The sequence below is a fragment of the Pezoporus occidentalis genome, unplaced genomic scaffold (assembly GCF_034315485.1).
Source record: "Pezoporus occidentalis ecotype Australia unplaced genomic scaffold, CSIRO_AGI_Poc_V1 ctg45, whole genome shotgun sequence".
Lineage (NCBI taxonomy): Eukaryota > Metazoa > Chordata > Aves > Psittaciformes > Psittacidae > Pezoporus > Pezoporus occidentalis.
The window spans coordinates 3,321,104-3,348,950 of record NW_026915780.1 but is presented as its reverse complement, the minus strand read 5'-3'; the positions used below and the strand labels follow the sequence as shown (position 1 = coordinate 3,348,950).

General features: G+C 40.7%; 1 protein-coding gene across 1 annotated transcript in view; it reads right to left on the bottom strand.

Annotated features, from left to right (window-relative positions):
• The window catches only part of ADAM12 (ADAM metallopeptidase domain 12), a 187,251-nt gene that overhangs the window by 56,052 nt on the left and 103,352 nt on the right, over positions 1–27,847 (bottom strand). Inside the window, exons 4-10 of the mRNA XM_062635218.1 lie at positions 26,670–26,748; positions 21,896–21,972; positions 10,327–10,510; positions 6,066–6,131; positions 5,127–5,198; positions 3,144–3,313; positions 1,883–1,967 (exon numbers count right to left, since the gene is read on the bottom strand). Of these exons, the coding sequence (XP_062491202.1) occupies positions 1,883–1,967; positions 3,144–3,313; positions 5,127–5,198; positions 6,066–6,131; positions 10,327–10,510; positions 21,896–21,972; positions 26,670–26,748 (733 nt within the window). The remainder of the gene's footprint in view (positions 1–1,882; positions 1,968–3,143; positions 3,314–5,126; positions 5,199–6,065; positions 6,132–10,326; positions 10,511–21,895; positions 21,973–26,669; positions 26,749–27,847) is intronic.

Below are 27,847 nucleotides of genomic sequence, written 5' to 3'. Positions count from 1 at the left end.
CCATTTGGGTTTTGGGAATGAGTGTTGCTTGTTTCGGATTTGCCCCCTTTTTGAGGCTTAAATACCTGGCAAAGTTTCTAGTTTTGCTGTACAAGCCTCGAACTAACTTGCACCTCAAAAGTTTCAGTTCACTGAGGTGAGATCTCTGGGAAACATCATGTTCCCCTGCACAACTGAAGCTGCAGCCTGGCCCATGAGTCATGCACTGACACTGAGTTTCTCTTGGACATCCAAATCAATGTCTCCTCTGGCAGAGCCTCGAGAGTGCTTTTAAGAAATGCTGATTCTTTGGGTTTCTTTTGTTACTGGAATGAACTATTTTTTCTTGTTTCTGTGTAAAATGAGTTACCAGAGTGAAGAGCACTGACTTTGCAGTAAAACACCCTGCAGATTATTTTAAAGCTTATGCTAAAAATTAGAAGGACAAAAAGGCTGTCGTTAAGGGCATCTCTGACTGCAGATAAAGCCAAAACAGGGACTGCTGGCCAGAAGGTAACATGTTTAAAACAGAGCCTTGTATATGTCTTTGTCAGGATTTGGAAATGCACTGCGAGACTCCTACAGCTTTTTCTTCCTCTTTTCCTCCTTTTCCTTTGGTACCTATGGCCCAGGTACCCGATGAAAAGCTGTTATAAACACCACTTAGAGCTTCTAAAGCTACCAGGAGGCTGAAGTCTTTATCTTATCTATTATTTTGGCATGGCTTTCTCCAAATTCTGTGATCTGATTGCTCTTTCCAGATCTCCTACACCTCAGCTTCCCTGCCCACCTTGTAAATATTCCCCATCTGGAGCGTATACATCTACCATGTACGGATACATCACCCCAGCTTGGCTGCTTGTCCGAGACCACAAAGGGGCTATGCATTGTGGACCAAACTCAACTTGGACTCTAGTAAAGAAGGAAGGAAAAGGAGGAGTTTCAAAGGGACTGCCTCTGGGATTATCCCACTATTTGGATTGTCACTTGTCAGTAAGTTCCCACCTCATTCACACAGAGATCTGCAGCTGAAGTGTCCCTCAGAGCTGGAGAGAGCTACCACATCACCTGAGGTGCGGGAAGTCTCAACAAAGCTGTAGGAAACAAAGGTTTTCAGCACATGCAGGCTGAACTCAGAGACTACCTAAGAGTTTTTGAGGGCTCCCTGCCTTTTCTGCTCTGGAGCTGAGCTCTGAGGTTAACAACTGAGCCTGTTAGTGGCCTGCAAACTCTGGGAGTCCATATCTAATTTTATTTAAAGTACTCCTATTGCAGATCTTAGTTAATGCAACACTTCCTTCCCCTCCTTAGCACAAAGCACTGTTCAAAATTAGAAGAAAAAAATGAAATAATTACTTCCAAAAGTTGGCCAAAATGTTTGCATTTATGTTCATCATGCCCAGCGTCTAACAACAGCATTAGTACTAATACTCTTTGAGAGAGACTCAGGTAGAATAAATGCTGCCATTGTTTATTCTTGTCTGGCAATGTAAAACCATTATGCCACAAAGATGAAAAATAAGGCCTTACACAGGAGACTTTGTAAATATAGGATAAAAAAAAAAAATAATAAAATATTCAGGACAGATCTTGCCTGTAACACTAGGATACCCAAGTACATAATAAATACATCTTCTGGTTCTCATCCTTCACAGCACCTCAGCACCTGATTTACTGATAATTAGAGGATCCCTACAAAGAATTTTGTATTTTAATGCAATATTTTGATTTTTTTTCACTATGGAAACCACCATTTACAAGCAATCTGAATGTAGATACAGGTAATGAGATTGAAAATGGGACAAATGGGGCTGACATTCAGCTACACAATATAGCACTATAAAACTTGAGAACGTGTTGCACCAGTTGGGCCAGTTTCAAACCCTGTGTTTTTACTACTTACCATGACGACCCCTCCAGACTGCTCTGCAGTGCACATGCTCATTATGGGTGCCATGCCAATGGTAGTCCCTTGGAAGTACACGCCGCTGCAGGAGGGCAGGAAAGGAGAAGAAGAATCACAGCGTCACCATTCAATACCAAAATGCATCCCTAGTATTTTCAGCCTTGTATTTCTGCCAGTCTCAAAGATCCCATTTCAAATGTGGCAGCTCCAGACATTTACAGGTTTAAAACAATGGGAAGCACACAGATTAGTCATGCCGACTTGCCAAACTGACAATGACAGCATCCCTGCTATGAGAAAGATCCGTTTGATCACCATCCTTTGTGCTTACTGCTGTAACAGGACCCCTCTTCCCTTTTTCTTTTCCATGACTGAAGTTGGGAATAGAAATAGAAACATGAAAATAATGCCTCTAGCTCAAAGAAGGGTTATTTTAATGCAGTATAAAGTTTATATGCTGCTTGCTATAATATACAGCCTAGAATATAATAGAATAATAAAATATCTCACGAGGGACAGTTTGGAAGGACTCTATTCTTAAACAGCTAATGTAAAAATACATATGGAATGAGTAAAGAGCTTCTTTTAGTTACTAAGTCATCAACTATCTGCATAATATAAAGAATAGTTAATTGAGCAAACTGATACCTGGTTCAAGAAAAAGATGTTTCTCTTCCTATTTTGATAGTGCTTTTACTTTGAGCATGTTTTAATTCAATTACTTGAAACAACAATTGAGACCATTGAGGAAACAGCAGGGTAAATGTTGTGTATGATTTCATTTTGTAAGTCACAAAGGCAAATTAATTATCCAATTTATAGACCGTGTTTTAAAGTTTACTGAGGTCTTCCTACTAAGTAACAGGTTTCACATAGCATCCCCTTAGCTCAGCATTTGGGATGAAGGCAGGACTGCCTTTGCAGTAGCAAATTGGACTGACATGAGCTTAAACTGCTTGTATATTCATACCCTAAGTATTTAGGAGTTTATTACACATCTACACTTCTACATGAGTTGTCTTCAGGAAGGATCTACAAGTAACAGGGCTATTGCAGAGGTATGGAAGGAAATTCATCTGAAACATCTGCTGAAGCTTTCTGCAAAGCTCTTTAATGTTTGATATTTGCAGAGGGCAACAACAAACCCTCAGGAGCACAGATGTTCCTCCCAACAGCTTAGCAACTGGGGAAGAATTCACTACAGTTATTCCTAAATCACTGAAATCCCGGCTGGTTTTAAATGCAGTGTGAAGTCTACCTTATCAGCTGTGCATTGTCATGGGGTTTACGAGGTAGTAGTTTCAACTTTCTCCAGTCCAGGAACTCATGGAGGCTGGTGAAAGGGTCTTGAGAAATAGAGCACTTATCCATGTCATTCCATACTTCGACTCCAACGAGGGCTACTCGAATATTTAGTGGCCTATAGAACTAATGAGAAAAGAAAAATATAATCATGTCTCTAAAGCATACTTTAGGCCACATTGGATTAGAGTATTTCAACAGAGCATGCATATGAACCTTTCTTGCACAGGCTTAAATGGTCTCTTTTGTAGTCTGACAGGACTGACTCAGACTAAATACTTCAATGGCTTACAGAAAACAGTTCTGACCTGACTAAATACCCATAAGGCATTCAAAGAGATCCAGAGTCACACTACTTCTCTATGTGCTTCCCAAGTTTGTTATCTTCCTTCAAGATATATCTATGACCTTCACTTCTGAACAAACTTGCTATGGCAGATCACTCTTTCCATGGCTGCCCTCCATCACTAGCACCAGCGCAATTCAAGAGGTAGAGGCAGCTCTACTGCAGTACTACAGTTGTGATTACGACAGCTGTGGTTCAAACCCATAGCTGAAAATTAGCTAAAGTCATCCAGTCTTGCACATGAAAACAAGTGATTTTAGCACAGTGAGCTACATACAGTATTATCCCACTGGTAAATGCCACAGTTGCTACAAGAGGGGAGCCACAGCAGCATGAGCAATGGAGCAGACTTAACAATTCTAATGTGAGACTAATATGAAGAAGGATTCAAGAACTGATCAATAGGGTTGGCTGACAGCTGGAGAAAAGCATGTACTACATATCTGTCTTGTTTATGTGCGTTACAGTCATTTGGATAACGCTGGCATTTGCTGAGCATAAATTAAGCATGAAACACAAATATATTATAATATACAAAATTAATTTTGAGCAGGTAACATATAAACACCTGTCCTCCAGTAATAAGTCAGCAAGACAATTACAGAAGAGGTGGAGGTGTCTTCAGCAGCTTGTTTTTAATCACGAATGCTTCTTCTTGAGTTATTGCCCTTGAAGCATCACTTGATAAGTTCTCAGCTAAATTAAGGCTCCCTCGGTTATAATTTCACTGCTGGACACCTAATCTTTTCTGGCTGTACAGCACAGCAAAAATAAACTTTAATTTGTTCAAAAAACACCACAGAGGACCCTTAGGGTTTCTTGTTTGTTGTCAAGAAATGACTTCAAATTCAAAACCATCCACAATATGCCTCTTTCTTATTGCTCTTACTCAGCCATCAACTTCTGCTAACTTAAGGACTATATATTTTTAACTCTGCCATCATGTTTGGGCTACATATCTTACAGTCCATGTCATCGCAGACCTTTTGTTGGCCTTACAATTGGACCATCCCTTGCTGCTGCAAAGGACTTTGTTCCCCAAATTCTTCCTCATAAGAATCTTTTTCCTATGGGCTGTTCCATACGCGATTATCTTCACTGTTTTCCGAGGTTAATAGAATCCTAGAGCTAAATTCTACATCTCCTTAAGAATAGTGCTTCCATAGATATATGCACCCCTCATATATTTATTGTATATTTATATACAGAGCAAATATTGTATATTTAATATTGCATATTTATATAGAGTATATGTAGTATGTATATTTATATACTGAGCAAAGCTCACAGTTCAGTATATTGAAGGGTTTCAACATAGAAAAGATTTCAGTTTGCTTTTTTGCTTTTACTGGTTGGAGAGAAGCATTGCTCTGAAATACTGGAGTATTAGGAGAGCAGCACTCTCCTTATAACTCCTTTATAACTCCTTATAAAGGTAGGCGGACAAAGAGATGTGGCAAAGAGTGTGAAAGCTGCTGGTCTGAGCATGAGAGCTTTCTTAACCTACTAGTAGAAGAAACAGAGATTTCACAGCAACATTCTTCAGAAAGTGTAGTAAGTCTGGGAGAAGTGAAATCAAGCTTGTGTTCTTACCTTATCAACGTAGTTTGCAATTTCTATCAGCCTCTGCTTAATTTTTTCCACATCCTTGCCTTGTCTCTGAAACTTGGAATGTAAAGGATCAATGTACTAGCAGCACAAGTGTCACATTTTCCCCCCAACAGCCACCTCACTCTGCCAGCATCGTCGGTGAAGTTTGGGAATTACACAGTGGCAGACTCCTGTTGGCTTCATGGGACCATGGTCTGCCTCAGAATAAACACAAGGGATGGGATGGGATTTTGGTTCTGACTAGAAGACTTTAAAATCTCTTAAGTCTTACATAGGGTTCTTTCAGGGACTGATGTTTTGTGGAGAAGAAAAGGCTCTTTGGCTGTTTTGGCTGTTGCTGTAGAGTGATTCTAATTCCCTAGCTAACTGTGTCCAAGAAGACCAGAAAACAATATAAGCAGGGAAATAAGTCAAATGGAGATTTACATCTTTGGCTGCCATTCAACTCACTGGAACATTCTTACAGCCAGTTCTGGTTACTCGCTTTGAAGATCTCTTTGCAAACCGTCAGGAAGGTAAATGACATGATGGTAAAATACATCTATGAAAGCAAGCGCAGGATCCTACTGTGTCTTCCGGTGTCAGTCCTGCCGAGGGCAGAGGCAATGGCAATAAAGACTTAGCTAGCTCAAGGAGATCTTGAGTAGTGAATTCTTATTTGCCTCTCCTTCAGCTACTGCCAGATATCCCAGTTATTCAAGAGTCAAATTCCTTATGAGGTATTGCAAAAAATTCTACAATTGACTATCAGTATTATCCTATCTTGACAGTGCCTTCCATTGCTTAGCCCTAATTAGGGCAGGAGCTTTCCTTTTGAAAACCATCATATTGCTGTCTGAAGCACATTATTGGCAATACCGTGGCAGCCGAACTGAGCTACGCATTTCCTACCCATGTTTCCCATAACTTTAAGTTTCTTACCTCACGATTATCTGCCACAATTACAAGCTCCACATACTTCGTTGTCTTCAGAGCCTCCCTCTTGTACTGCCAAAAAAGTATGAAAAGAGTGTTTTGTTTTTGCAGTAGTGACCTTTGGAATCAGCTCTGTCTCAGCTTGCAAGAGGAGGTACACAACATCTCAGACTTCACTGCATATGAATTGTTACTGTATTCCTTGTCCTTATGGAAGTTTTCCTTTTATCTACTACAACACATAGTCTATGTGGTACGTACAACCCCCAACCCCAAGATTATATTACAGCAAGCAGGAAAGTGGCACAAAGTCTCTCAACCTTTCAGCTCTCTGCAGTTGAAATGTTTGAGTTATCTTTCCTCGGCGGAGCAAATCATCTCTAGCAGAAGGACCTTTGCTATTTTCAAGGCACATTTAAAGAAATGATAAGATCACTTTTAGCAAACGGTTCACACAGTAGACCAAGTGGCTACTAAGAAAAATGAGATAAAGGGATATTGAGTGAAGCAGAGAAGAGATCAAGTGGTCAACTGATAAAGTATGGGGGAAGAAAAAGTGAAGAACAAATACTGCAGGAAAAGAAAGGAATGAACCGTTAGCGTCTGAGGACGCAAACTAATACTCTAAAAATGGAAGGGATACACCTCATTTTGTATCTGTGTATTCATATAAAACAGCTTGCAGTTCTAAATGCAGGTCTAAAAGAGTGATAATTCTTAGCGGCAAAAAGATCACCGAGGAAAATGAAATAGTTTCGTAATAGTACTAATCATAGCACAGTTCCTCTGCTACCCTAAATTTAAGTGACCTATTAATGCCTGTAAAAGTTCTGTGATTTACAGCAGCTGAGTATCTGCTCTATCATTCCTCCCTTGTTTCTGGAAAAGAGGTCTCAGCAGTATATCTGATCTTGGTGCCAGAACTTAAGGAGCTTAAAGCAGATGTATGACCTAGTAGTGACCATGAAGGTTTGAAGTAAACTAATGCTCTATAAGCTAAAACATGACTAAAGCTTTCCAAAGCAAACTGTTCCAAAGCAAACTCTGTGATCCCCTAAGCTAAGTCAGTGCTGGATGTCACCTTCCAGCCAACTTTGACAAAGTTCTCTTCACATTACCAATGTGTTCCTCTTTATTATCTGCTGATTAATGATTTTGAATGTTTTACAAGAAGCATTGTGTTTAGAGGAAAGCGACAGATGTAACCTTTAGTAACTCTGACTTTCAAACTCATATTTAATAGTGTCACACAGCCCTCAAACTACAGTAACTGGAAAACAAGTTCTATTTAGATGGTATTTATGAACTGGGATAGCAATAAAAGCTATAATTAATGAACTAAACATCAGTAATACAAACACTTCATGGGATTACATTTATTACGGTGCCTGGCAAATGAGCTCAGGTAGATATTCTTACAGCTTCTCCTGGCATTGGGGTTCTCTGTCCCCTTCTCGTGCTCTGCTGGGGGCAACTGTCACCACCATTGGGTCATGGTGTGTGCACAGACTTGGTGCATATGCCCCTGCCCTGTCTGCCACACCGGTCATCAGCAGTGCCTGGTGATATGTTGGCTGGGAAGCAGGACACCAAGGAGTCAGCGTGTCCCCTCCTGCAGCTCCTGGAACAGCAGCAGATGCAATACAAAGGGGCCTGCCATGTCTCAGATGACTTCAGCAGAACCTACAATGCTCTGACAGAGCTCGATTTATCTCCCTGTCAGACATGAGAAACCACATAAGGCAAAAGTCCACGTGGGTATTTTTTTGTGATGGAACTGATCTCTCAGACACCACAAATCTAAAATAGCCTGAAATATATCATGTGGTCCTAATCAGAGATGTACACCTAAAGTGCCCCTAGTCTTCTTCCAGATGAGACATGAAAATCCAGGTACAAAGATATAAGAAAAGCTCTGTTCTATCAGTGAGTTTAAACCATTTGCTTTTTATCAAGAATAAAACCCTTTGGACTGGAGAGAGTTAGCCTCACAGAAATTGGCTAGCAGGGTATGATCATGTAAGCCTCAAATGAATGACTGGCATAACAAATCTGTTCCAGTGATTTGCCCAAAGGCTATGTGCATCCCTTGGGTATAATATTTATTTAAAATATATACTTAATTATGACTTCTGTTAGCTTGCTTTCTGCAGCCAACTGCATCAATGCGCAGTCCATTGCCTAAGTTAATCCTTCAGAATTAAAATGAAGAGTCAACAATACAGCTAAGGAAAGCTAAAGTCCTGATAGAATTAAATCTGGCCAGGGACAACAAGCAAAGCTTTTACATTGGGAATTGGCATGGCTTGGATTCACACTGCAATGTTTCAGCCTCTCTTTATGATCCACTTGCCCCATATGGCTCACCAGCCGGATCTGTGGTCCACCAGCACCACCAAAATGGCTTTTTCTTGTGACCAGAGAAAACACCAGGTTCTAGGGGCCGCCTTACACACATCAGGCTGTGTGTGATCCTGTGTCAATGGAGCTCAACTGGAAAACACTGCTGCAATTTGAGGGTCTGCTGAGTTATGAAATGACCCAGTATCTATAGAGACCCAACTTCAATAAGGCAAAATGTGTCTGCACACATCCACTACATTACCTGACTTGCTCTATTACATCTTATGCTTGGATCTGGGAAGCCGAGTCCACTGTTTGCCCCACCATTTATCTATATTTAAATCTAACCCAAAGGCTAGTCTAACTTTGGGGTATATAGACCCACATTTCATCTCTGCTCAATAAGAATTTAGTGTGTAGGCAGTTGAGTGAGGGAAAAAAACAAGTCGAACAAAAAGCTCTCCCAGACCTGTCAAGAAACCAAAAGTTTTCATCATGCCCTGAACCCGAAACTATATTTCTGCTTACTTCTGTCACCCAATATAATTTGAAGCAGCCTTATGTCTTCGTACTTCGCAGGTCATCGTTATTCAGTATGTCCTGACAATCTACTTAGCTGTTGACAACACTGAAATGTGAAAACTCACTCCACACATTACATTTGACAACTCTTACGTTTTATACATTAGAAGTGCATCCAACATCCTCATTGTATATATTGTACCTCTCCATATGATGTATCTGTTGACAGGTTTTATAATTATGCCCAGTGAAGCACAGCAAAAATGTTATTTAGATATTTAAGGTGAATTCTTGCACAGAGTTGAAGCCATCAACAAAATGTGAGAACTGTGAGGGTAATAGTGAAATTGCATTGACTGCATCAAGCTAGTTGTATGCACAGTTTTGTTTCCTGGTGTTATGTTGATTGCTTCAGTGAAATTCAGTCAAGTCACAAGGATTTGAGGAAAACTTCAATAAAGTTGTGAAAAGTATTTTTCCATTGCTTCCAAACTAAACACAGTTTTAGAAACACATGTAGCCCATAAAATGGTACATTCAGAGGCTAACATGTTAGATGTAATATTTACTATCTCAAAAAGTAAAATAAATTAGTTCCACCCCACAAATAATAACAAGGGATTTAGCCATGTAGGTTGCTTTCCTTAACAATTAACCTGATGCAAAAGTGCACATAAGTATAAATCCCATAATGTGACATCTATCAAGTGCTGAGCTCAGATTTGTACCATTGTATAATTTCTGAACACCTAAACCAGTCTTTCCTACAATCCAATATGCAGATGAACTCAGTACAGTATTTTCTCATCCTCATTTAATTTTCTACAGTTTCCATTAGCTAGATGCATTTCACATTAAGTGCATTTCTTCCTACATAAAAAACCCTACATTAATATATCTGTAAAGTAATACAGTGAGAATTTGTTTTGTCTGCATAAGATACTTTCCTACTAGAATGTAAAGGTTCAAAACCTAATATTAGCAAAGCATCACAGCTATCATGTTCTCTTCCACCTTGGTGGGTAAGAACATTTCCAGACATTGCTCAGTGTCCTTATGGGGTCTTAAATTCCAAGTATAATCATACATGAACTAAAATATATTACCATAACATGAAACCATAGACTTTTCTGTGCCATCTCATTACCAAAAGGAAAGTAAAAAGCAAGCTATACACACAGGATCAAGAAAAAGGTATAAAACTTTAGCAAATCATGTAAGTACGTGCTTAATTTTAAGCATGCACTTTAGCACATGATGTCAACAGAAGTTGACTATATGGTTTAATGTTTTGCTCAGTAGGGACTCTTTGTAACAGAGAGTTATGATAGACAGTAAAATGGAAATGCTACCAGTGATGTGCTCAGCAAACTAGAAGCGTAAAAGTGCATCATCCACCTACCCTGCCAGCTTGAGAATGGTGCGATGCGTCACTGTCATCAGCTCTCATGGCAGGGATGTCCAGCTGGTGGCCACAAGATCCTGGGGCTATTTTCAAATTCTCTGCTCGGTAGATCTTGTGTTCACTTATAGCACCTTCCAATGGCTCCAGAATGTAGCTTTTGTTTTCAAATACAATAATTCCCCTGTTACAGGAAAGAACAGAGGAAGATGCATGGTTTTCAAGAGTTAACGTATGTTTGTCTACAACAAAGTTACAACAAGTTTTAATAACGATGGAGTCTGAAAAAGCAAAACGTTGATTTATAGCGTCATGGTCGAGGGGAGCAGGAAACATCAAAGCTGTATATTTGCCACTGCAGCACACTATACTTTAAAAGAAGCAATGGCTCAAAGAAAATTTGCCGCTTCTGAAGTGCTGTTGTATAGGGCAAAATTATATTGGTGTTTTATGTGTTTTCCATTCTCACAGTGATGCATTGCCACTGCTGAGTGGAGTCACGATGTGTGTGCTTCTGAGGACCCATGGCAAACAGTAATGAACGAAAGCATGGTGAAACACTTTTATAAGGAAAGGTACAGAGGGAAAGTATTCATGATGAATTGCAGTGTGCATTATACCTTTTAAACCAAACGCTGATGCAAGCATCAATTCTGCCAGATGAAAGAGGCATTGCAGTAGTCAAAAGGATTATTAAATATTGCACTGTGGTGCAGCAGAACGAAGCTCAGATATATTAACCAGTGGGTTCCTTTTTAATTCATTTGCTACCAAAAATAATACTTTTTACAGCAATACTACCTGCTCTCTGAGGATCTCAAAGATTTTCCATTAATGACAGCACTCCTCTTGCACTACTTTGAGCAACAGTATGCAAAAAGGAAAGAGGGCGAAAAAGGGAATTAGGAAGAGATAGATACAACACCACGCTCCAAGAGACATGTGGAAGAACCTAGGGCACATAGCCAATTATGGGGTTTATGCGCTGCCTCGTAATCAAAAAACACTCTCCATGTATACACCAGATACATACATCTAATACTCATCTAATAAAAGCCCTGCTTGGATTCTTGTTCTTCTTCCTGCCCTGTTATTTTGACCTGCTACAGTAAAACAAAGTTTACAAAAGGTTGAATATCTTCCCAATTCCTCGTGCTGAGGAAGGTGCTGACATAAGGCTGCTCTTTCAGCTCAGCACAGGAAACACAGGCAGTGTGGTTTGGGTGTCCATGGTCTAGGCATGCTGGAATAGGATTTCTGGTACTACATGGCATAAAGTAGGATGATCTCCAACAATACCGCTGGAACTAGTAATTATAACTGCAACTATAAGACCACAGAGTGTGAACACTGCTCTACGTTACAGCAGGATTGGCACAGCACAAGAAAGAATGAAGCAGGGTTACAGACAGGGATCACAGAAATTCCTGTAAGAGAAACCAATTTCATATTCTGTGTCTCACTTGCATCCTGAGCACACATTGCCAACCACACAGGAGGGGCCCGGATAATTCCTATATTGAGCTGCATGTCAGGTTTTGCTGGGTAACCGTGTAACCAGGGAAAGTCACCCTTTAAAACCCATTTCTCGTTTCTAAACTAGGGATAACCATTTGCTTATGGGGTGTTGTAAGCATTTAGCAATTAGATGCTACACTGAATAATGCACTGTGCTATGCACTTCTTCCCTGTGTTTAAATTATGGAGACATTAATCCCTAAGCACTGGCAAAGGTTCGGCAGCAATAATTACAATCTACCTACCTGGAATTCCATGAAACCTTTAATGGACCGAGGCATTCTTCCTCAATTCCTCCTCTGAATTGCCCTGTACTGCCTATATATGCTATTGAACAGCAATAATTTTCAGCCTGAGGCTGGCTGTCTTTTATTAGTGAGTCTTTTTGGTGTACAGGAAGTGTCTGCTCTTTTTATTTCTATCTGTTCTGTGACAAAGGGAGACACTGCAACTATTGTGAGACTGATATGTGTTTCTGTACAGTTCTTCTGCAGAAAGCTAAAGAAAGATAAAAAAGGAGAAAGAGGAAGGACCCAGAAACAAGTTAACGACACTATAAAGACTGATTTAAAAATAAAAAGTCAAATTATTAGGAAAAGTCTGCCCTAGCTGTTCTATTCTTAGCAAGGTACAATGAAGAAACTCCAGTCTGCAGCCCTCTAAGCAGTTAACTGACATTTTCATTTGAAGCTAAATGCACAGATTTGCTATAAAACATCATTAGCACCAGTTCAGCCAAGCCAAGAGATGACCATTTTCCTGTGAACTAGAACAGCTAGATGTCTGGGAGTAAAAAGACTGGAACCCCACGATATTAAAGGCTGTGCAACAGCATTCGCAAGAGCCTGCTTTACTGCTGAGAACCAAGAATCAGAGTCTGATAATTCGTTTGTAGATTCCTCAGCACCCCTGGCAAATCAGGAAAGATATATTATTTACAGGCATGCTGTGTATTATGGATCACAGTTGGAAAAGCAGTACTGATTTGTCACAGTAATCCTTGTAGCTACAGCCAGGATACGCTACAGCATACATGACATATGGGAGACCTCCAAGCAGGTCACCCCATGATTTGAGTAACCTTACACCCTACAGCTTTACTTCCAATTTGCCTTATTCCTTGAAGAATTTAGGAAAACAGGATAACGTATTCCCTTTTACTCCAATAATCAGCAACTCTGTAATCAGCACAATCAAATAAGGGTTGTTGTCTTTCCCTTGTGCAATTAATCATTTAACTTGGGAGGCAGCTGGAACCAGCAATGGAGGCAGAAGTCCATTAGTCATTAGCTTGAAATGGGCCAGCCTGACCATCTCCCTTTACTGACAACATAAATCCATGAGGGTTTTTATTGTTAATGTTAAACTTTATCCTGCTTAGAACATTAACTTAAAAAAAATAGAGTTAAATAATTTATACTAGAAAGAGAGAGACTCAGTAACAGACTTTTACTGGGTAAAGCTCTCTCATTTCTTTATTGTTACATTGACAAATGATCAGATACCAGAGTAATTAATTTTGTTTTCTCTTGAGCACACCAGAGCCAGGGCAGCCAATACAACTTGCACTGAGACTCCCATCCAGCATAAGCCTTTAAGAACACTTCCACCTTTGCACATGAAGCAATCCCAAGGTACAAAAAAAATCTGCACATTCGGCATAAAGGAAAATATACTTTTCCTTTAATGCACACTTAGCCTTTGAGTGCTGCCTGCAGGCTATCAGTGCTTGGCTTGTGACCATCTCTAATAAGATAATGAATATCAAATATGAATTTTCTTGGCCAGCTCTCTGGTTTTGACTCATTTTCTTTTCCTGCAATTGCATTTTCCCCACCATCGATCAGTGCCAAGCACAGCACCTTAAAAATGTAACTCATCCGAAACTAGGGTTTCTTTCTTTTGTTGGTGTGGCAGGATTAGATGAGCGATACCTACCAGTCACTCAGTACTAAGAATTTGATGCAAATCAAATAAATGCACAACTTTTTCCTTCTCCTTCTTTCAGGTGTTTCAAAGAAGCCTCTGTTACTCCTACACCATCTCTGTGCCTTCCTTTTGAACATGGTTCTCCACACTCCCGAACCAGCATGTGTTCTCCAAAGAACAAGATGGCACAGCTGTTCCATTTTTCAGAAGCATTGATGTTAAATAAAACTGTTTTCCAATGTGGGAAGTAGACAGCACACTAAACTACAGCTCCCCAGCCAAAAATTGTACAAGGAACCCCAAAATGATTTCAGCAACTCTTCAGTTACTTGAGAAGTGTCTTTTCTTTATGACCAGCTTTTACCAAAATCCATTGGATTTCTACCATTACCTCTACCAAGAAAAAGACTACCAGAATTCCCAAGCTTATAAATATTTGGGAAAAATGAATACAAAGGATGCATTTTTTGGCCACCACGTATCTAATTCATGGCATACGTATTTTTCCCCAGTCACAAACCGTACTGATGCTGGGAAGTCAGAAAGATCTTGCAAATGAGCTGGGCAAGGAAGACAAGAGACAAATCAAACCCTATCTAGAACTATCAGGCTCTCCCTTCCATCATTAAGAGGGAAGAATAAAAAAATCTATACCATACAGCATGTCCAGACACCACTTCAGAGGCTCTAAGCCAACTGGAAGCAACTTCAGTGCGGTCTTGAGTCTGAACTAATATTTTACTCTACCTCTCAACAGGGTTTGATTCCTGCCCATGTCTGGTGGTCAGCACCAAATAAACCACATCCACATTGCTGCTATCAGCTCCAAACATGAACAACTCATTGGTATTTGCCCACTGTATGTCATTACATGCCACATGGACACATGGGGAATGCGTATCTGAGATGGCCTATGATGGGAGAACTCCTCATCTCAATGAAAAAGAAATTAAAATATAACTTAAATAATTAATTTGTTATTAATTCCTATGGAACTTGCCAAGAATCTCTCAATTAAGGAAATACAATTTGATTGAATAATCCCACTATTTAAATTGTCGATAAAATCAAATGTGATACTGTTTTCTCTTAAAAAGAAAGCCCAAAACAAAGCCTCATGCAAGCTCAGTCATATTCCATAAATCAACAGGCTTTAGGAAATCTCAAAATATAAATGGGATTTTTCTTTTCCAGCTTGTCAGCAGAAGCAAAGGCCCAGCCAACATAAACCATCACCACATACTTGTCTGAGAAACTGTGATGCTGAAGTAAAATTTGGCTAGGACAGCACCATATAAAACTGTTATATATTATTCTGGAGTACTATATAGGGAAAGTTAAGTAAATCAATAAATCTGATATCCATGAATGCAATTAAACATTTGGTTTTAATGAAGCTCAAAGTTATACTCATTGCTAAACAATAATAATAAAAAGCTCTATTACCACTGGAAGAGGATTCTAGATGTCTTCAGTTTGTAGGAAATCAATTGACTATTGAGGACTGACATCGTTACGCACCACATACTCACATTAAGTCGGCTTCTGCCCACAGACACTGTGAATAACTGTGCAATGCTCATGCACCACCTAAAATCCTATAGGACCTTCATGTCATAATTAATGCTACAGCTGCAAAAGTGAAGGATCTGGTCCCACAGCTGCATCACTGACTACAATGAAATGCAGGTGAATAGATAACACAATTGGAGCCTTGTGGCCCTGAGGAGCTGTTCTCCTGATGCTCACGATGGATGTACCACAGTTACTCACTACAGTGTTTCTCAACATGCATGATATCAGAAAGTAATCTGTAAAGTGATGGGGCATTTTAATTTATTTTTCTTATACATTCTCCATTCCTAGGACTTTGTATAACAAATTCCCAGGACAGTAAGTAGAGAAACAAACAAAAGAAGAAGAAAAATGTAGTAATGACTGAAAACTTCACTTTTAGTATGTGTTAATAGTTGCAGATGAATACGACTGGGATAAATGAAAAGATGATGTATTGACTGTTTTTCTAATGGTCTGGGTGATCTTTGGATATTTTCCAAATGGTTTGGTCATTCTTTCACTTAAAAAAAAAATGGGAAATATAGAGAATGGGACTTGGACTCCAGAGACAGAAGCACTCCTGTCTCCACCACAGCCTTGGACAAGCAATTCACCTCTTTCTGCATCAGTTCCCCACCTTTAAAATGGGGCAAATTTTAGTAATGACAGACAATAATTATCTATTGATGGACCATCACACAAGACCCAAGTAATACCGTTATCCTACTCTACTGCACATCAGGGTTCCATTAAAATAACAAGTCTGACCCAAATCAGCAAAGGGCAACATCTCAAAGGGAGGTTAAAGCAGTAGCTGGTAAAGGTGCTCTCACGCAGACACATCATTAGTCAGATAGGTTTTATTCCAGCCAGTGCCTTTCATTAAGCTGAAAATATATTCTGTAGCACAGTGTCTAAAACACAATCATACCCAGAGACTACTGTAGCACACACTTAATCATTTCTTGGTGCAAGACACATTTATCCAGAGTGAATGCATACTGGTCTGCAACTTTGATGCCTGGAATTTAAGCAGGGAGTTACTTGAATTGAGAGTGATAATGCAATTTCATGTCCAGCATTTGGCTTGCAAGAAGCAGTAATTGTGTTATCAGAGAAAGCGTCACATGCAAACTCAACTGGGAGGATGACAAGGCAGACCAAGGAAAGCAGAGAAGAATGAAGAAGGAAAGAGACATTGGCATCAGTGCCAATTTAGTGAGCACATTTTCTACCACTGTGCAGCAAAGGGCATAACAATAAAAGGAGGCTTGATTTAAAACTGCACATCACATTAAGGCCCCTATGATGCTTTTTCAAGTTACACAATATAAAAAGATATTTAGTTTCAGTTTCTAGGGTTTTGGGTTTTGCTTTTATATTAAGTGCTGTCAGACACAGACTTGATGGAGAAAGGGCAGGCTCAAACAGCAGGGTACGCATCATCTGTCATGCTTGTCCTGGCAGCAACAGTGATGCTCGGGGGATTACTGTGCACCTAGGGACAGTGTGTGCACAACTCTCAAAGAGTAGACATGCTGTTCATCTCAGAACACAGAGGGGATCATGATCCAGGAGCTGTTTATCACTCAAACAACCAGAATACAGAAGCTATGAAACCCCAGATGCTGAATGCCTTGTATGTAGAGCTCAAAAACCTCCAGTAGTTTCACGGTCAGATAACTTACAAACCATGTGAGATGTTTATATGAACCAAAAGCTCTTCAGACAGTACCGCGGGAAAGCACACATCCAAACCGGAGCTTTCCTCAGCTGGGATTTTCTCCTAACCTCATTCTTGGATGCAATCTCCCTTTCTGTGGGGAAATCATGCTTGAGGAACATGAGGAATTTGAGTTTTTTTTTCTCACTGGTTTCCTACTTCCATTCCCTTTTTAAATAGTTGATGTCTGGAGTGTCATATTTAACCCCCCTCTTCAGCTGACTGTGTCTGGGACACCGTGAGTTCAGCCAGACCATGTGGAAAATGGATGGCTCTAATGCTGGTGGCCTCATGTACCATGACCATGTAATCCCATTAAAAACAATAGTCTGATCAGTTCTGGGGCCTTATCCCCATCACTTTTTCTGTGGACACATCGTTCAGCCACTGATGGGGTTGGAAAACGATGGAATATGTTCTGTATGTGTGAATGGGTTTATTATCTAGAAATTGGGCAACTCTAAGGGATTCTTAGGACTTTCAAGAGCATTTTGGTGTTTTCAAAAGGCTTCCTATGAGATTTCTATCCTTAGACTAACAAGGCATTTCTGACAGAAACTTCACCCACTGTAGGGTCACTGTAGCTGAACATCCCCATGTCAGCATCCTCTTCCAGCCCCCGGACCATAGAGATTGTGCCCTTCTTCAGGCTGCTTTTTTTTTGATGTGTGTTTACTAGGTTCTGCACTTGCAGAGAAAGTAACAGGGGAAAAATCATTTGAGTCTGCACAAATTCATCCCAGAAGATGTGTCTGGTGGCTACATGCCAAAATTATTTGCTAAGGACTTGAAGAGCCTCTGAGCTAGACAAACAGAAGGGTGTTTCCCGAGGACAGGAAGGAAACTACTTGACTTTGTTATACCTTCACCTTCCCACAGGCTTTGACAGTCTAATTGGCTTTCTTATCCAGATGGAAGTGCTGGAAATCCTGATTACCCATTGTTCCCATTTCCTGCATTCAGCATTTACTGTGTCCTCTCCCCCATTCAGCTCTTCCTCCTCTGGAGGAGCAGCAGGATACAGATTATGGCACGATTATATTCTCCTCTAACCTGCATTTTAGGCAGCTATCAGTGTCAATCCAACTATTTATGCCATTTCAATCCTACATGAAACGAGGCACTTGAATGTTATGTCTGAGAGGATGTGACATAGCTGGGATAAGTGAGTGTGTATAAGAGATATGGGTCTACTTCTCATTATCTTCATACCTCACCCCCTCTACCTGCCTGAAAAACGTCAGCTAGTCAAACCTAGACAGTCTTAGTTTGCAGATTTAACACTTGATTCTTCTTGTATCTCATCATAGAGTAACCATGCTGTATTTACTACTAGCTAACAACACCTCTCAAAGGATCAACTGTGTGGCTGTACTGTAAGAACTTGATGATTGCAGTAGGTCAGAGCAAAGTAGCTCCAGCTCAGCACCTTGTCTCTGGCCCTGGCCAAAAGCAGATACTTGGGAGTAGGACACAAGAACGTAAGCAGCACAGCAGAGTTGGTACCCCCAGCTCTGACAGCAGGAGCACCAGGGCCATCTTTGGGTTTGACAGCCCTGGAGATGCCTCTTCTTGCTCCCGTCCCCATATTGTCTCATCCTTCTTGAATCTACAGATACGTTTTACATTGACACCCACTGATGACAGGGAGCTCTACAGCTTCATTAGTTGTTGAATAAAAAAGTACTTTCCCTTTGCTCTATAATTTCATTTGATGTCGCCTAATTTTGGGGTTACAAAAAATGTCAGCAATTGTCCCCTCTTCAGCAAGACATTCAGTCTCGTCTCATCATATCCCTTTTCTCCATCATCTCCTTCCAAAAGTGACAAATCCTAGTCTATTTTCTCTCCTTGGATAAAAGCTGTTCCTTACCTTTGAGCATAAGTTTTGCCCTTCTCTGTGACTTTTTCTGGGTATAATGCTTCCTTTTTGGAGATGGGGAAGGGAAAACCAGAACTGAATTCAAGATGTGAGTGCCCCATGGATTTATAAAGTGGTAACAAAGTTTTTTTAGTTGTTTTTATCCTCTATTTCTCTCTCAGTAATTCCTATGCTCCTTTTTGCTTCTTTGACTACTGCTGAGCACTCAGGCTTCAGAGCATACCAAATGTGGAACCTATTCTTTATGACTAGTTTCACTTCTTTTAATGAACTCTCCTAATCTGGGGGAAAAGACACAGTCCCTACCTATCCACGCCTGGAACAATGCCCAAGGTGCTTGTCTGTAGGAGTGGGAGGATATTAGTGCTCTGAGATTTCAGTGAGCTAACAGCTTGCACTTCCTTTCCTTAGATGTTTTTCAGGCATTTAAACTTCAGCTCCATGCAACAGCTGTGTGAGGTAGGTAGGGATCATTAAATGAATTTCACAGATGGAGAAACTGAGACAGAGAGATTTGTCCAGTTCACTTAGAAACTGTCACAAAGCCAGGAACAGACCCTGAGAATGAGACCAGTCTTTCCTTCCACCGGCTGCTGCAAGTGAAATGGCTGCTCCAGGGATTGCACCATGTGGCTCCATCACCACATGATGGTTTATGTCTCTATGTCCCTGCAGTCTTTGTCATGCCATGGGAAAACAAGAGTCCCCACTCCAGCAAGTTGGTGGGCAAGTACATCATCCTATCCTATCCTATCCTATCCTATCCTATCCTATCCTATCCTATCCTATCCTATCCTATCCTATCCTATCCTATCCTATCCATAACTATTCTTTCAAGCTGCAATACTGGTAAAGTTGCCCACAAAGTAAGCCATGAGGTAGTTTTGAACTGTCCTATCTCTCCTCATATTATTTCAGACTGGATCACATCTAGTAAATCAGAGAATCATAGAATGGTTTGGTTTGGAAGGGACCTTTAAAGGACATCTATTCCAATCCTCCTGCAGTGAGCAGGGACATCTTCCTGATCACTGATCAACTTCCTGCAACATCGATCGAGATCAACTAGATCTTTCACCCACATTCTGAAGGGATGCATTGGCACAGTAATATTTTGGTGGCAGAGGTACACAGTGACCTGTGGGTCTGATTCTGGAAGGTGCCTGGTGCTCTCAGAACCTCAGAGAAGCTTCTTGGGATTTCACACCACCTGACAGTTGATTCCTAACCAGTTTTAATGAGAAAGCCTGGGTGGTTCAAGTTGCTGACAGTGCATTATGATGGCTTTCAAACAGGCATCACTGACTTGGACCAAACACAGGCAGTGACTGGAAGTTATTACTATTGGCCATGAGGCTGCCAAGTGAGTTTTGTGGAGTAACTCAACAGGCAGCCTTATCATTTACTGTTCTCATGAACACTCTCTTCACATACCTCAGGAGAGAATACAGCAGCTAAAGGCACGGATACTGAGATAAGTCCTCAGTTGTTGTCCTGCTAGAGCAAAACATGCACTGCAGGGAAACTTATGAAACTTTGTTCTGAAAAAGATGCTGCTACACTTTTCCTATGGGGAAGGAGCTTAATACTCTCAGCTTGCACTTTGGGAATTAGTCTGCAGTAGTGCCAGATGAGACAAAAATGTCACCGCCAGCATATGTTGCCTTGACATACCTGACTATCTAAAACTGGAAAACAACTCTGTGGGCTCAACAGTGGCAATAACAGCACATTAGAGAAGGAAGAAAATGCTTTTAACGTGGAGAAGAGGGATTTCTCTTGAGAGTTTATCATTTCTTAGGTAGCTCCTGAAAAAGACATCAGCGCAGACCCTGTCCTACATGGTGCAAGTATTCCCTATGGAGCTTGCAGCAATGCAATACCTGTAATTAAAATACTGGGAGCACCACATTGTGTGTTTACAGACTGAGAGCATGACTAGTGAATGCAGACTGGTCCATGCAAAGGGTTAATTAGAGTAAACCTGTGGAAGATGCTATAATGTAGGAATGAGTCCCATGTAGGAATGAGCCCCAGGAATCCACCTGCTACAGCAAATGGATCCCTTGAACAGGGATAAGGGTCTTGGTAACAAACTCTTTGCTCTCTCTGCTGCTGTCAATCCCACAGTTCTGTTACTAAAGCCTTGATAATACCACTATTGCACAAAATGCAAAATCAAGGGAAAACGATTCCAGCTACTCATGCTGCTTGTAGATAAATGAAACCCAGAAAGGTTGAGACAGCTGGAAATCTGACAGGAAAACTGGGTTTTCCAGGGAGAACACTAGAGCCAATTTACAGTTAATTACTGTGATTTGGAACAGCTCTGTGAGTAAATACCAGTCTCTGATTGTCCAAGTAAGGAAGATAATTGTTTCCTGAACTGTGTCCATTGTGCATTTAAACTGTTGTCAGCCTGTTCCTTTCTCAAGCTCAGAAGAGGTTTGGGTTTCAGCAATACGAATCTGTTACTCTTGTGGTAGCAAGTAGCTAAATCCTAATGCTGAGCATCATATCTGCCACGAATGCAATTTATGGAGCTCCACAGCCGTATTTTTAAAGCAATCTCTCCTACTGCTGAGGCAGCTGGACCATGCATGAGTTCACAGCTGCAAAGGAGTCCTGCCATCACTGGTGACACAGCTTTGAGGACAAGGGGGACTGGAGGGGTACTGGACACTGCCAGCTCCAAAATGTGCTAAGCATCGTACTGCTATAAAGGGGTATAGAGAAGGATGGGCAGCAAGAGAGAAGAGACATCATGGAAAACACCCTAACTGCTATCTATTATCAGAGCAACTAGAGGGAAAATGTTTTCACAGAGATTGCACCATCATTTGAACAAAGGGTATTTGGAAAGTGGATATTGACATACTCATTAAAAGGCAAACCAAAACCTCAGTGGGTACAAGGATGATTTCTTAAGGAGCTCAAGTATTAGTGAAGTATTGGCTTACCTGAGTCCAGAGCAGGTACTGAGACTGACTGAGGAGTCCGGGTACCCTCGTACATGGCCGTGGTAGTAGCAGTGACCCTGATTGTGAAAAAGAGAAAGCATCTCAGTAGTCAGGAACACCTTTTGCTCTCTAGTTTCCATATTGCTTTTACTCCCCTTACTTGAAAGGGAGCATCTTTTTGAGGCTACAGCATTCAGAAACACTCACAGCCTCTTTCCTGTCCCACTAAATCATAATATTCACTAATAAGTCCCTCTACTAAAGATTCCAGACTGCTCCTAAATGGAAACCTTAGGTGGTTTTTAAACCCAAAGGGTCAGAGGAGTTTTTTGGCTTGTAATGTTTGCTCTAGATGGCCGCACACAAAGAGTTGTGGTCAATGGCTCAATGTCCGGCTGGAGACCAGTAACGAGTGGTGTCCCTCAGGGATCGGTGTTGGGACCGGTCTTGTTCAACATCTTTGTCGCTGGCATGGACAGTGGGATTGAGCGCGCCCTCAGCAAGTTTGCCGATGACACCGAGCTGTGTGGTTCGGTTGATACCCTGGAGGGAAGGAATGCCATCCAGAGGGACCTCGACACGCTTTGTGAGGTGGGCTGATGCCAACCTCATGGAGTTTAACCATGCCAAGTGCAAGGTCCTACACCTGGGTCGGAGCAATCCCAGGCACAGCTACAGGTTGGGCAGAGAAGAGATTCAGAGCAGCCCAAGGAGAAGGACTTGGGGGTGTTGTTCGATGAGAAAATGAACATGAGCCAGCTTCAGTGTGCGCTTGCAGCCCAGAAAGCAACCGTATCCTGGGCTGCATCAAAAGGAGCGTGACCAGCAGGTTGAAGGAGGTGATCCTGCCCCTCTACTCTGCTCTTGTGAGACTTCACCTGGAGCATTGTGTGCAGTTCTGGTGTCCTCAACATAAAAAGGACATGGAACTGTTGGAACAAGTCCAGAGGAGGGCCATGAGGATGATCAGGGGCTGGAGCACCTCCTGTATGAAGACAGGCTGAGGAAGCTGGGGTTGTTCAGGCTGGAGAAGAGAAAGCTGCGTGGAGACCTCAGAGCAGCCTTCCAGTATCTGAAGGGGGCCTATAGGGATGCTGGGGAGGGACTCTTCGTTAGGGACTGTAGTGACAGGACAAGGGGTAACGGGTTCAAACTGAAACAGGGGAAGTTTAGATTGGATCTAAGGAGGAAATTCTTTCCTGTGAGGGTGGTGAGGCACTGGAATGGGTTGCCCAGGGAGGTTGTGAATGCTCCATCCCTGGCAGTGTTCAAGGCCAGGTTGGACACAGGGGCTTGGAGCAAGCTGCTCTAGTGGAAGGTGTCCCTGTCCATGGCAGGGGGGTTGGAATTGGATGATCTTAAGGTCCTTTCCAACCCTAACTATTCTATGATTCTATGATTCTTGGGTTATGTTTTTAAGAGGTCAATAGAGTTTAAATTGCCCATCTGACCACCATTTTCTGTGTTATTTTAATTAAAGCTATAATATGGAATATTTTATGAAATTAATCAATTTAACAAATTGGCTGACACATTACTACTTTCTATAGAGACACATTTTTATTTAAGGACATTTGCATGTATGTATGCCTATAGGAGGCAGCTATGCATAAAGACAAGTACTAAAAGGCCAATCCCAACCCTATAGGTTGAAAAGAATCACAGAGCAAATGAAGGGGGATGGAAACAAGTTGGAAAGGAAACCTTTTATTCAATTACTTAACCGAGTGGCTGCATGTTATTAAGGACAACCAAGTATAAGAGGGTCTTCTATTTTGAGAGGCAACAATCCAATTTCATTTTGTGGCTAGGTTATTGTATTTCCTTAATAATCCACTGCTTGCAAAAGGCACCCACAACAGAGATACTTTCTCAGCACACACACATATCTGTCTGGGATCAAGGTTAATTTTATTGTTGACTAAAGGTTATATTACATTCCCAATTACGTGGCTGGCTGGAAAGCCGTGACTGTGTCAACGTCCAGCATTTCTTTTCTCATGACTCCTTTGAATGCCACCTGGAAACTGAAAACACTGTTGTAAAAGGTTCCTATCTTATTAGTGCAAAGGAAAGTTATCACTCATGCTTCAACCTGACAGTCATCTCACTGTGCCTTTTTATTACTGGGTTCATTCACATCCATCCCGCTGCATTAATTAACCTTTTCAGTTTTGGGGCATGGCTTTCACTTACAAAGCCTCACACACAGCAGACTTCTAAAGACCACCTTGATATTGTTAAAGAAAGCAATAGCCATGAAATGCTGGGCAAGATGCAATAATTCAGATATGAATTTTCTGCAAATAAGGTTATAACCATGAAAAATAATTGCTTAGGCTTAGAGCATTTGTATTTCCAACATGAGCAACTGAACATGGAACAGTAACGTCAGACTTGCTAAATCTCAATAGCTTTTCTCAGTGAAAGAAACAATGGAAACAGGGTAATAGGTTTTTAGTCTTGGGTATTTTTATCATCAGGACTCATAAAGACTGAGTAACTCATTAGAAAGGATAAAGTGACAATAGAAGGGCAGAAGTCATACACTGGATTTTTTGGGGGGAAGGTTGCTTCAGTCACAATTGCCAGGGCTGTGAAAGTTTTCAATGTATCTTACAATGTATACTATTTCTCTTTAATTTAATATTATCAGTTACATGCATCCAGTTGATAAGAGATGAGAAAAACAAAGCCCCCCACCTCAGCACTGACCCTTATATAGTGATTGTGAAATATAAAATAGGTTTATTCTCATCACTTCAAGTTAAGTATAAGGCAGAGCTCTTAAGAAGGCAGTCTCTGGAGTTTAGCATCACCAGTCTTAAGCACAGTAGTGAGTGGAATGGGGAGGGCAAGCTGACATCTCGTTCCACGCAGCCTGCTGCTGCAGTCTAGCTGTCTTTATCAAAGTGAATTATGGCAAAGGGCCTGATATCTTTCCCTCTCCACATACAACTTGTCATTTTATTAACTTTGAGCTCCCTGTTGTGGCCCATTTCACAGTTTCTCTCAGACCCACCTGCTATATGATGCCGAAGTTCAATACCAAAAATGTAAACTTATCAGACCATGGCCTGCAATTGGACTGGTAGAAAATTGATTTCTAGCTCAGTAACTCCACTGAACTGCAGGATTTCTTTTTTTCCCCCTCTCCTATCAAAGCTTTTTTACTCCTGTAAAGCAGTAATAAAATGGATGACCCCCTAAAAACAATTAATTACCACGGCTGATTTGTCAGACTTAAAGCAGAACTCTACCTTTACCTGAGATCATTTAATAAACACCAGCTTTTGACAACTGCAGATTTTTCAAGTGCTATAAACCAGAAAAATATTGTGGACACTGATTCATGTGCTAGAAACTCCCCCAAATGACAAAACTCCACAAACCTGACTCGGTTCGACCTCCAAGCAGAATTTGACTAAGCAACTTTTCAATAGGAAATTGGATTTGGTTACAACTACAGACTATATTGATGTCCTCAGTGAAGACGAGATATAAAAATAAAATCACAGGGACTTATCTTTTCGAAACCATATTGCAGCATTTAATGAAAAATGAATTCAGTGATCTCTCTCAAAAAAATTATCTTTCAGGCAGCAAAATGCACTGTCAGTATTAATCATGACTTGCTGCCATTATGAAAACAGATATTTTTTTGTAAGGGAAAGCCTAGCTACCATTAGCCATACACATATTCATATTAACGTAGGTTAATCTGTCAAAGACTTGCGTGCTTCATTTCTTCCATTTATTTCCTTTAGGAGTCTATACAGCCTTCCAGTTTCTAAAACAAATGACTATTTACTACTAAACCGATTTGGAAGAAGATATGAGCATCCAGCGAGAAAGAAAATACTGAAAGCTTTCAGAATGATTGCTTTACTTGGAGCTATAATGATGATGCTTTTTCATAAGTAAGATGTTATGCATAGAAATAATGCCTTTCACTGACACCAGCAAAGCCTGTTACGGATGGGAACACAAAGCACGATGCCTCTTCTGACAGTGTCAGTAAATAAATAACGTAATGTAACCAATACTTTATAGGACTTAGGCAGAGAAAAGATAAACTTTGTAATTAAAATCACTTGCTGCATTGTTTCTAATTAAGGCGTTTGTACTGTCAGAGGAAAACAACATTACTGCTTTAAACTGTTTCTATTTATAAAAAGCAGTTTTTAACTACTGATTTTAACCAGGATCATGTTACCCATATTTTTATATATATGCATACTCATAAATATACACATACCTACCTATCTACTTGCGTATACACATATATATTTAAGTATCACGTATATCCACAACAGTCTTATGGGCTGGTTTAGAAAGTATACCCAAACAACCAGCCCCCTCTAGCAAACTCCCGAATGCAGAAAGATATACCCAAGCTTTCAAAACCTCCGATCTGAACTTCTGCACTATGGAAATGAGATATTTAGGGCTTTCTTCCTGACTGAACCTTGACTTTCTTCCATAACTGATCCACAATGGTTTCACTTATTTTAAAGTTTTAATGGGTATATTTTCAAGCAGCTGAATAAATCTTACGGCTTTTAAAAGTCACCTGGTTAAAACCCCGCAGCTTGCCTTTAAAGCCTTCCTCTAGAAATTCATGTGTAGGATCACAGCAGTCAAAAAGGTACTGAAGGCAACAATGAGAAAAGATCACACGTGGAGCTGTTTCATCCCACAGCTCAGATCCCGGCAGAGAGAACCTTGGCGTTTAAGGATGAAGCATCATCTACCTGTGAAACACCAACCTTACCGTGTAATTGCGTACGAGGACCACGTCAGTGCCGTCTTTCAAATAATGGGTCTCTGTGAAGCTGCTGGATAACAGGCCCCTGGAAAAAAACAGAGCACATGTAATATTAAGGCCACATCCACCTTGACTTTGTCCTTTAGTGGTTCCGTTTAAGATAGCAATCAAAGCCAAGCATTAAAGATACAATGACTTACCGGGGCTGTGAGCGAAATAAGGAAAGATATAACTCCAAATACTGACGTTGCAGTACATGAACACTTCCTTCATTAACTGTGACTACAGCTTTCCAGACTGCTTTCTCTTCTGTGTGAGGACTGCACATTTCAGTATTGAATCTTCCACATAATTTTCAATATATTTTACATTAAATCTGACATTTGGAGCATTGTTAAATAATGATGTTTGTAGAAAAGTAAAATATTCTCCCTGTGTTACTTAGTTTGCTATATAATGTGTTGTATTCAACAGCATGTAACCACCCAAAGACTAGTTTAGCTCTGGGTAAAGGGAACAAACTCAAGCTAAAACACTACAAGAGCATATGGAAGTTAGAGAACTGGATTTATTCTGATCATCTGAAAAGGATATTCATGAATGGAAATCTAACAACTTGAAATAATGCATCAGGAGACAGCAAGAGGCCATGTCTGTGATGAGACGCTCTGTTCTCATGCTCTTAGTTCTTCCCTTCCTGCTTTTGGCAATGATACAATGCAATTGCCATTTCCTAGAACTCTCCAGAGAGGGGCATGTGTGTGACAACTATGAAAAAAACATTCCTGTAGAAAACCCATGGGATAGGGAAAGCATCATCTGCTATTTACATATATATGTGTGTGTATATATATATATGTAAAAAAGAAGTCTTGCTATCGATCTGGTTTTCAGCTAAAGAACATTTTTAACAAGGCCAGAAGGAAGAATACATATTCACATTTACTCCTAACATAGGTCTTAAGCCGTACTCAACACAACCGTGCTTGAGTTTTGACAAACCCTCCAGTGAAATGCAGAAGCCCAGTACAGAGGAAACCATAGATAAATGCCACCATCATATTCAGAAAACTGGTGAGTTTGGACTATTGAAAATCTTTGGCACAGCATTTCACCATGTTCTGTCTGTTCCATTTCAAAGAGGTGTTTCCCCCTTGGGATGTTCATTTGAACAAATCAAGCTC